This window comes from Sphaerodactylus townsendi, linkage group LG13 (genome assembly GCF_021028975.2).
Source record: "Sphaerodactylus townsendi isolate TG3544 linkage group LG13, MPM_Stown_v2.3, whole genome shotgun sequence".
Classification (NCBI taxonomy): Eukaryota; Metazoa; Chordata; class Lepidosauria; order Squamata; family Sphaerodactylidae; genus Sphaerodactylus; species Sphaerodactylus townsendi.
Window position 1 is genome coordinate 30,585,884 of NC_059437.1, and position 11,692 is coordinate 30,597,575.

The 11,692-nt window shown below is 42.2% G+C and overlaps 1 protein-coding gene across 1 annotated transcript in view; it reads right to left on the reverse strand.

Annotated features, from left to right (window-relative positions):
* STK26 (serine/threonine kinase 26) overlaps positions 1-11,692 on the reverse strand; it is a 35,155-nt gene extending 23,463 nt beyond the window's left edge. The window contains exons 1-2 of the mRNA XM_048514024.1: positions 11,214-11,692; positions 10,563-10,707 (exon numbers count right to left, since the gene is read on the reverse strand). Of these exons, the coding sequence (XP_048369981.1) occupies positions 10,563-10,604 (42 nt within the window). The 5' untranslated portion in view covers positions 10,605-10,707; positions 11,214-11,692. The remainder of the gene's footprint in view (positions 1-10,562; positions 10,708-11,213) is intronic.

Sequence of the window (11,692 nt, forward strand, 5' to 3'; positions counted from 1 at the left end):
TAAATAATACCTGCATGTCAGTAACTCCACTGGTATGTTAATGAGATGAACTACTAACTAATAATCTGGCAATTCTAGTTGGGGATTTCACACCCTTTTAAAAGTCTGATATTCTATTGTCTACTTGTGGTCTGCCCATGTTATTTTATCTTAATTAACAGGGGGGGGGGGGAAGGTAACTCGCCTACAAAATAGTTTTTGTAAAGTGCCTCATTCCAAGTTCTTTTGGCACCCAAAGAGTCTGATACAAGTGGCCCTTTGTCTTGTGTTTGCTGTTTTTCTTACAGTAATACCTAACTCTGTGAGCTCAGCTGTGCCAAAAATAGAACACAAACTACAGTAAGCCATACTAGTCTCAAACAATCTGAGTAGACAAGGAAGATCTATTACCATATTGGTGAGGAAATAAAGCATGGAGTGGTATGACTTGCAATTAGGAAATCTGTCACCGATTAATAAACTATGACTTTACTTCACCAGCTCAGGACAGAAACAACTTCCTTGAGACTAAGTGAACTTATGCAGCATCAGCATACATCGTGCCTCACTGAATTGCATGGGCCAAAGCAGAGCTCCCTGCCGCCAAAGAATTTACAATTTAAAAAAGAGATAGAGGGTACAGAGTGAAACACAAGGATAAAGAAAGACTAGTTTGGGCAAATTAGACACATTTAAAGAAGGATTTTAAGGAAGATAAAGTTGTGACAGCAACTCTATGCTGGGGATAATTAGGAAAGGAGTTGATAATAAAACTGCAAGGATTGTCATGCCCTTATATAAAGCAGTGGTGCGACCGCACTTGGAGTACTGTGTTCAGTTCTGGTCGGCACATCTCAAAAAGGATATCGAAGAGAGAGAAAAAGTGCAGAGAAGGGCAACGAGGATGATTAAAGGATTGGAGCACCTTCCTTATGAGGAGAGGCTGTAGCGTTTGGGACTCTTTAGTTTGAAGAGGAGACGTCTGAGGGGGGATATGATTGAAGTCTATAAAATTATGCATGGGGTAGAAAATGTTGACAGAGAGAAATTTTTCTCTCTCACAATACTAGAACAAGGGGGCATTCATTGAAAATGCTGGGAGGAAGAATTAGGACTAATAAAAGGAAAGACTTCTTCACACAACGTGTGATTGGTGTTTGGAATATGCTGTCACAGGAGGTGGTGATGGCCACTAACCTGGATAGCTTTAAAAAGGGCTTGGACAGATTTATGGAGAAGTCGATCTATGGCTACCAATCTTGATCCTCCTTGATCTCAGATTGCAAATGCCTTAGCAGACCAGGTGCTCAGGAGCAGCAGCAGCCCATTGCTTTCACATCATGCATGTGAGCTCCCAAGGGCACCTGGTGGGCCAAAGCGAGTAGCAGAGTGCTGGACTAGATGGACTCTGGTCTGATCCAGCAGGCTAGTTCTTATGTTCTTACGTTCTAACAGCAAGGAGGGAATACCAAAAAAAGGAGAGCAATTCTGGTTAGTTGAGGGTGGCAGAGTTGGAAGAACTGAGGCAACAGGCCAGTAGGATAACAAGAAACAAGGGCTGAAAGACCAGATGGAGCTAAGCAATAGGCTAGTTTAACAGGAAAGGACAAGTCATTTGTGCTGGATGCAGAAGGGGAATGACAGCCAGTGCAAGGATCTGAACAGGAGCATCATAACCCATATGAAGTTTTAATCAAACCATTTCCTGCATTAATAATGCTCAACTACCTCATCTGCCAGAACTGGAGCCCATTCTATGAGCAACCCAACATATTTTTATTTAGGCCATTGTTTGGTGGCTTTGAACAATGGAGGGCTTTACTATGTCTCTCTCTTTTTAATTCAATTCCAATATAAATATGGGAATTAATAAGTCAATTAAATTTTTTTCATATGTGACGACTAAAAGTGCAATCCTACGGAGAGTTACTCCAGTCTAGGCCCAGTCATTTCAGTGTGTTTAGGCTGGAATAACTCTCCCTAGGACTGCAATGTAAGTCTGCCAGAATGTCACTGTCCAATGGTCTGACTCCCATTGTCAACTAATGATACTTTACTGGGGCAGGTTGATAAACAGATAATTGATAAATTGATAAACAGAGGAGGCTATGTCCATGCAATATGGGTCAGGTGGAGACACTCGATCATACCCTCTTTCATTGTGTAAGGTTTGCAAAAATCAGAATGTCACAATCTGCACTTATCCCATTTCTGTATAACAATCTAACTGATGCTCTTAAGATACCTATGCTTTTGAACAACATGGATCCCACAGTGTGTGAGAATGTAGCAAAATTTCTGCTAACAATAATAGACGTAAGTCTAGATGAATACCAACCAATGTCTATGTATTATGACCACATATAGCCAGCAGTAATTTTTCTAGCTTCTGTCAGTATCCGATGACGTTTAAGTGAGTTAACTTAGCTGAAGGAATGTCCTATAGTTACAGAAGGACCATGTATATATTTTAGTATTTAGTATTTTAGTACCAGTGTCTATAATTGTGAGCAATAATGGGCAAATTTTGTATGCTGATTTTGTATGTTTATTTTATGCCAATAAAGGCTTGTGACTGACTACTGGGGCAGGTGCCTGATCCCCTGCTAGGGACTGGTGCTGCTCCAATGGCAGGTCAATTGTGAAAGAGCATCTGCAGGCTTTTAACCAGAGGCAGGAAGCTCTTCTCCTGTTTTGACTCTGACCTCTGTCTACTCACATAGAAAGATGCAGCAAAACATTAAATTAGTGGAGATACAGGTTCTTGTAATTCCTTGTCTTTGGCCAACAGTACCTGTTGCTCCTGTAAATCTGAGATATGATTTATTGTACTTATTTACAGTACAGTCCACGTTTCTCACTGAGACTCATAGTGGGTTACAAAGTGCAAGTCAATAACTTTAAATGTTTCAGAAATAATACAGTTTGCCTTTGGCTGAAGTTGTACACAAAGCAACAAAATGGCCCCAACACATCATTACATTCCTAGATTTAATACTTAGAACTGTTGTACCCTTTTCTGCAAAAAGCAGAAGCTGAGCATGTACAAACACTGCCCTCAAAAGGAAGACTGTTAGTCATTTCTTATTAACAATGAGCATCTATGCAAAAATAATATGTGTACTCAAAATCTAACCAGTTAATAAATCTCAGTGTTACAGAAACCTCAGTCTGAATTTAACATCTGTCTGGCTGCTTCAAAGCCAAAGGGAATATGGAGCAGTTGTCTAGAGTGGGTAGTTCCAGGGTATGAATAAAGAATCTACAGTATTTTATGTTTCTACTGGTCTGTATCTTTTGTGAACACCCACTTCAGTCAACACTGTTTGATCCTCCCAGCTCGTATGCGAAACCAGAATTCAAGAGAGAAAAAATGTTCCTTTTCTCCTGACAAGGCAGCGTTCAAAGCTCAATCAAGTCAGCAATTTGACAGACAACAGAACAGGAATATCAAGAAGCATGTGAAGAGTCTTGCTTTTATAAATCTACAATGAATCTCCATTGGCATTCATTAAAACAAAGTACACAGTCAACAAGTTTAAATGAATATTGATTTCGCCCTCAATTAAGCCACACTGAAATAGGTTTCAGCAGCTATTCTCTGCTCTCTAGGACTTGTGAGAAAAAAGCCTAATCCTAAAATTGTTTACTTGAATTCAATGGAATTCACATCCAAGTAAATATGCTTAAGATTACTGTATTAGTGATCTTCTTTTCTGGTTGGCCAGTGTGTGAAACAGGATGTTGAACTCCATAGACCATTCGTCTGATTGAGCACAGCTGATCTTTTATTCTTAGTTTCTTATGGGGGGGGCGGGGGGGGGGAGAAATCCAAACCAAAGTTCTCCTAGTTTTAACTTTTGTCCTAGTCACAATGTTCAGGATATATTTGCTTGCCTTTTCTGCCCTCCTTAAATAGCTCTGTTATTTTTGTTGCCCCTGAAAGATCAGCTTCTCTGCAAACTGAGTTTTACGTACATTGTGCAGAAGACATTTAAATACCTCTTGGGGAGGACATTTAACATAAACAGCAATGACTCTTCTTCACATCTCATTTAGAAACTTGCGACAGTCAAGTTTTCAAAACACATTTATGTACGTCTCAACAAGCTTCGAGATATATAGTCAAAGCAAGAATGCAAATTTCATTTTACATTTCACGTTAACCAGTTGTTCAAATCCACTAAATTAGTTAGGCTACTACCCGCATACATGCCACGTTTCAGATGGATTCAGTTTTCATTATTCTACTAAGGAATATGTCTGAAATCTCATGATGCCTTCAGCTGCATAGCCCAGACTAGCCTGATATCATCAGGAACTAAGCTTGGTCAGTCCTAGTTAGCACTTGGATGGAAGACCACTAAGAAAGTGCAGGGTTGCTATGAAGAGGCAAGCAATGGCAAACCACCTCTATCTGTCTCTTGCCTTTAAAACTGTAAGGGGGTGGTATCAGTTGCCTGCAACTTGAAAGCACTTTCCACCACCATCATTCTCATGACTTTGTTTAAACTCTGAAAATTACATCAAAAATGTAATTACTCCACTAATCCAAGCAAAAACTTTGTGAAGGTCTGCTCAAACATAACTTGAGGTTGACGACATCACTAAAGATTAAAGGCCAGCTCCAACACTGCAGTCTGATCCAGGAAGTGTAGCAACATGAAAAAAGAAGTATGACGCAGCTCCTCTTTCTGGACATATATACTCCCTTCTCAGGTATTTCTGTCCACATCCAATGCTTCCTCTCCCCACAAAGACGTCAGCACAACTGGAACCTTCATATTTCCTCAAAACTTTGCACAATTCCATCTTCAAAACACGCTTGGGAGATGATCCTAGAGAGGCTTCTCTGAAGAAATTTGGGGGAATGCTAACAGTTAAGAAGCAGCTGCAAATTCAAATGCAGCTATTTTCAAACAAGTCCATGTAGAATGTACTGTACTGTAATTGTGCCTTAAGCTGCACTGCTCATTTTTTAGCATAAGAGTGAATAGACACTGAAGCAGACAATGTTGTTTCATCAGAACAAGGCAAAACAAATTTGTTCAAGTTAGAAAGTTAAAGACGAAGCTGTACCTGTAAACTGAACTTCTCTTATTAATTTATCAGTGAAAAATACATTACATGCTACCAGGAGAATTATTTTTCTTAATCTTGCTTTACACAGCAATGCCACTTTAATTGAGACTGGTGTCTCTTCATAAATGTGGAGGTTCTGCTGTAAAGCTATGTCTGAATTTTTACGAAGCAGGGTCACGTGTACTGCAGGTTTTCCAAAGGCAGTATAGCAACACAGCTGAAGAAATAGAAAAACATATCAATTCTACATGCACAAGTTGAGGTTTACAGGTTAAGTATGCTAAGTTAAAGGAAGCATGCTATTACTATTTTAATAAACTACAGTGCTTTTCATGATTCCTAAGTTCTTCTTGAAACACGGGACAGTCCAAGGATAATTCCAAATCAAAAAAGAAAAGAAATGTAGAACTGGATTTTTGGATTTGGAAAGAGAAAATAAGTTTTGAATAAACTTATTATCTCAGGTGTGTAACAGCCTTTTGCCTAACCAGTAGAAAGGACTGGCTCCAGGCAAGCAGGTAGGGAAGATGTTGTGAACTTGACTGCGAATGGATTCTTTATTCTGTTTTTCAGGTTGCTGATGTAATAATGAAGACTTGCGCGCATTTGCATTCACAGGCAGACGATAATTGTTGGATATTTTGCCGGTGAATAACTTCTGGGGCAGATAACTGTATAAATTTTTTCTGGTGACAGCAACAGAGATACACATAAGATATAATGGCAAGTCAGGATTTGTCACTACATGAACAAGACTGAGTAGACACCAGTTTCCATCTCCCTACCTCTTCTTTACCTTGATCATAGTCATTTAATCAAAGACCCACTATGAATGGGGCTCTGCTGCACAGTGGAGTTGTAGTGGAGTCTGCTTGCATTTCTCTGTTTACATGTATGAAGCCACTGCTACTGCGAAGCATGCTTGCTGAAGTTTCCAGGGCCTCTGATTTTCCTGGTGCTCTTAACTCCACCCATCAACTCGTAAAGGCACAGTCGCAAGATAGTAATGGAAAGAGTTCTTTAAATTGCTGTTATATCAATATTGCTGTTATTGGAGTTATATCAATATCGTAGCCACTTTCCCCCCATGAAAGAGGCAAAGCAATTCCTAGGACCACATCCTGCTAAAGAAGGGACCATGTCCTAGAACTAATATTCTCTCTCTCTCTCTCACACACACACCACATACTTCTTGCTGCTGCTACTGCCATGGGAGGAGACAGAGTCTTAGTATTTCAATATTCCTTGTTACTTTGATATTTCTGCATTAGATCTACACCCACAACCGCTCCCTGCCACCCTTGTAGTGCATGGGGGGGGGGACTCACACCATCCCTGGAAAACGGGGGGCACTGAGTGCACAGGAACATGGGTTGTATGGTGGAACCAACCACTCTGTTATTATTTTATCGATACACCATGTTGGTGTTTTGGTTGAGCCCGTGTGATTGAGGTTTTCTTTGACTTCCGTTTGCTGGCTACCGAAAATTGCCAGCAGGATGAGTAGGAAGCAGGAAGGAGCCAGCAACATGGAAGTGGGGGCAAGGGGGAAGGCATGGATGGCAGTGCAAGGGAGTGGGAAGAGTGAAGCTCAGTAGGCTGACTGTGGGGTGGAGGGAAGATGTCCAGGGCAAAGCTGTGTGAACTGGTAAATCTACTCCATTCTGGCAGCAAAGCAAATTAAAGTCACACTAGAAGTGGTGTTGCTTGGCACAGAAAGAATGGAAAGTGAAAGTGGGGCTTCCGAGAATGCATCAGTACAAGAAATCTTTATGTGGCAACAAACAATGAGAAGGGAACATTAAAAGAGGTTTAAACTTCTTTCCTGATTTAATTTATTCCTATCTTGGCACTGCATTATATTTACATAGTTTTTAACTGCAATATTTATAAGCTGCTCTGGAAGCTCAATTTTAGGTCCAACAGCAGGATTATATTTTTCTAAATCTAAAAAACCCTGCATCTAATATGTATTAACAAAATGAATTCTTCAGGACTTCGGGGACAGAAGGAGAAAGTGAGTAAAGAAAAATGTATAATTCAAGCAACACAACAATGAATTAAATTTCTAATGCTTCAAGTTGATGAAGACAGATTGAAGACATTGTAGGTACACAATTAGTGTGGGAAATTGTAGGCACCCCAACTAGAGCCAGTGTGATATAGTGGCTATGAGTGGTGGAATCTAATCAGGAGAACTGGGTTTAATTCCCCACTACTCCACATGAACTGCGGACTCTAATCTGATGAACTGGATTTGTTTCCCCACTCCTACACATGAAGCCTGTTGGGGTGACTTTGGGCTTGTCACAGTTCCTCAGAATTATCTTAGTCCCACCGACTACACAAGATGTCTATTGTGGAAAATGGAAGGAAAATTTGTATGCCACTTTGAGATGTCTTATGGTTGAGAAAAGTGGGGTGTAAATTCCAAACTCTTTTTCTTCTTCTACCAGTGTATTAAAAAGTGATAGCCAGCTAAACAATCCTTATAGCTAGTGTAAATGATTTACTGATTCTCCTTAGGGACCCCCAGCCTTTAATCAACTGCTCCTGCATTTAATCTCATTCCCAAACCTACACCTCTCTTCTCTCCACCCCTTCCATATTCCTACACTATCAAAGAAAAAGGAACCAAGTCAAACTTTGTGAAAATTCAGATAGGTTAGTGGATATGAGCAGAAGAGCATTAGAAGCCAACATGACACAACCATGAATTAATTAAGCAAAAACAAGAAAATAAAACATAAAAGCTCCTTGAATAATTACTGTGATTATGATTACTGAATTCTGACATACAGTTCAGCTGTTAGCACATTTTAATTTTTGTTGCTGCCCCGCTTGATTCCCCTGAGTCCCCTCCAAAAAAATGTATATTCTGTCCCTGTCTGGACTTCCAGTTCCTATGTTTTTTAAAGCAGGCTTTTCATGCATAGTACAAATTCTGTACTTTGGTATGCAGAATGCTAGAATTCAAGACAACTTAAGGTATACACCAGGGGTGCCAAACGCACAACCCAGGAGTCAGATCCAGTCCCTTGAGTGGGCTTATAAGGTCTACGAGACACCTGAAGCAACCCCCACCCCCACTCTGGCCTGGTGAGCCAGAAGTGGGGGGTGGGTTGTCTCAGCTGGCTCACAGGTCTGATAAGCCCTCTTAAGGCACCCCTCCCCCCAAACTGCAGGCTCACCAGTTCAGTCACCCACCCCAGAGTGCCATTCAGGGGCCAGCCGAGGCAGCCATCATCCTGACCAAATCACATTTTTGTCATATCTGGCCTTCATACACAGAGGGCATGGTCACCTACACACAGGTCATATGCCCTGACTTGGGTGGCCCATGAGAATGACAAATCTGACCCCACATCGAAAATAACCGCACAGAACGAGTTCCTCACACTGAATTTGCAAGGATTAAAGAACAGACAAGGAGACATTGGCAAGAACTACACATTGACAAACCAAGGTTTGTTGGGATGGGGAAAAGCATATGAAGTCCTTGGGCCTGTGTATTCCTTTGCCCTCACACATGGTTAGAAAATAGAATATTTCACAGTAAACCACACAATGGTTTGTTCTCTGTCAAAACTAGGATTTCAAACTGGTCCAGGGTGAAAAGAGAAAGGTTGAATTTCCTAATTATACATCAGGGGAGGGTGAAAACTCTCATCACAAAGGTTTGTTGTTAGCATGAATTTACCACAATGTTCCAATATAAGCCCTTAGATGGTAAGAAAGCAAGGAAATATGAAATAAGGCAACTATGTTAGACATTTAACAAGAAGCTAAAAGATACAATTATACTATTTGCATTAATGCATTTACAAACTCAAGTAGTATTCCCTCAGCTCTGCTACCCTGTTTCCCCGAATATAAGACATCCCCTGAAAATAAGACATAGTAGAAGTGTTGCTGAAGTGCTAAATATAAGGCATCCCCCACCCAAGAAGTAAGACGTAGCCAAGTTTTTGTTTGGAAGTATGCCTGTCGAACAGAACACCAGAGTATGCAGCTGTGGAGCCGAAAAATAAGACTTCCCCTGAAAATAAGACATGGCCATCCCAGCGGCAAAATTAATATAAAGATAACTGTCTTATTTTTTCCGAGGAAACCGCGGTAAATATGTCCTAACTGGTAAATTTCCAAACATCCCATACACTCCAGAATTACTGACTATTCATCCATCTAACTTAAAGCTTAATGTGAAATCTGAAGTCCTGATTCACAATTAAGATGCTTCCTACATTTTGTAGTATATACAACTTTCAGTACAAACAGGAACTGATTTCCTTTTCTCTCTTTCATCATTCACAGCAGTTGTTTAGTTTAGTAACACAACATTTATGCATAACAAAAACATTCCCGTTCTCTCTACTACAAATAATTATTTAAGAAATCACATACACCAAGCAAGCTGCATTTTAAAAGCCTGACAAAATTACAGCATGATATTAAACGGTCAAAATAATTGTCTACACTGAAGTTTTGAAAACTATGCTTTGTGGGAAATTTGCTAAGTCTGAAGGCTCAAATTCTACTGAAGATCAGAAACCATTTTACTTTGAGAAAATATCAACTGCAAAAGCACACAGTGCCATAAGCTCTTCCAAGAAGCTTGCGTGCATACTTTCAGATTAACTTTTGTTGACCAGCTCCTTGATGCATGTGATAGAATTAGAGAAAAATTAAAGTAATTGGAGGGTGACATATTGGATTCAGAAGATAAACCCAAGTGGAATCAAAAGCTTTTGATCCATAAACAGAGCTAGATGTAAACTGATCAAGGGAAGGAAAATCTCAACAGTAAAGCCTGCTATGCTGCTATTCTCTCTCTCATTTTTTTTTAAAAAGAGGTTAATGCCATTACATACATGCCAAACAGATTAGCAAATCACCAGAAAAATCAAGACTCCCTCCCTCCCTCCCTCCCCAACAGATCTGTTCCAGAGACTGGGAGCTACAGATTTGACCTACAGCTAAAGTGACAAATATTTTCCTTGTTTAAATCCATCTCTGTGTTCAAATCCATTTCTTCACATTAAGACATTAGGGGGTTATCTAGTGTTTCACACAATCCTAAAGGTACATTATGGGGAAAAAACCTTTTGTCAATTTAAGCCCTCAAAAACATAAGCCAGAGCCAGCAACTTCTCCCAAGGTAGGCGTGTACATTTTATAGGAACATACTCAATACAAGCTTCAGAGTAGCAGCTTCATATTTACTCCCAAAACTTCCCCTCACTTCAACAACGACCTATGCCCTTTTCTCCTGTATCTAAAATCTGAACCTTTTGCTTTCAAAAATACCTTCACAGCACTGCCCTTTTTGTCAGGTGTGATTTGCTTGCCACTACATATAACGATCCTTGGCAATCACATTTTAACAGCAAAGGTCTTAAAAAGCAAAACTGCTCAGTGTTCAAGGTCGACACACAGGGTTCTAACAATGACAAGCTAGAAACCTCTAGTATAATTATCCCAGTACCACCAAGTGAGCTCACCTGCATGCCAGGCACCTGCACTGCTACGGGCGAGTGAGCCATGGTGGCCTCAATCCCCCTTCCCCCCTTGGGTGCTTTCTCCCTTCTTCTTCCTTCTGCTGGTGCTGCTGGACGGAAAAGGGCGCTGGGTGGGCTTCAGGGAGGCCTGCAAGGGCAACAGGAGTGGGGAGAGAAGAAAAAAGACATGCTGCATCAGACACTTTTGTGGAGGGAGGGTAGAGAAGAAAAGACTGGAGAAGTCCTCCACATATCCGGCCTCTATCCTTTAGCCTCTTGCTCCTTTCCTCACCTTCTTCTAGTTACCTGCCTTTCTTTCTCAGCTCCCCACACACACACACCCACACCCAGACACACACACTTCCCTCCACCAGCACAAGCCAGACTTCCCTCCTCCCCTCCAGGTCAGGTCAACCTTTATACTCCTCTAACTCCACCACTAGTCCTTCTGGCAGCTTCAGCCGCTTTACCGCTCGCCCCTTTCCCCACCCCCGGCCCTCTTCTTTCCCCCGCACTAATTATTCCGCACATTAATAACACACTCGTCCCTCCGCATTTCCCCAAACGTGCCCCCCCAACCAGGCCTCAGTCGAAGGTTGTTGTTTTGTTTCGGAGGAGGAGCATGAAAGTGAAGCAGGGCTTCTTCCCGCTTACCTCAACACTCTTCTCCCCTAACAGCAACGTCTCCGCCTCGCCCTCCTTCTGGGCTCACCGGGGCCAGGCTAGCGGCGCCCGGGCATCGGTGGCTGCGCTGCTGCGAGCGAGGTCGGCGCGGCCTGCCCGGCTTCGGCTCCTCCTCCTCCTCCTCTGCCGCAGCCCATGACCCGCTTCCTCCCCGGGAGGCCCGGTGAGGAAGGGGGGAAGAAAGAGAAAGGCCCGGCGGCGGCGTGCAGAAGGAGACGAAAGCTGCGAGGGATCTGTGAGGGAATCGCCTCAGCGGGAGGAGGACTCTGCGGCCATGTTGGAAGAGGGCAAGAGGGAGCGAGGGCGGCCAAGTGAGCAAGCGAGGGTACTAACGCTGCCGCCGCCGCCGCCGCCACTATAGGGCCTTCTCGCCTCTTCCCGGCTGTCGTCGGCACTTCGGCCGTCTCTTCCTCTCGCCTGAAGAGGTGGAGAGCAGGCCCAGCCTCCGC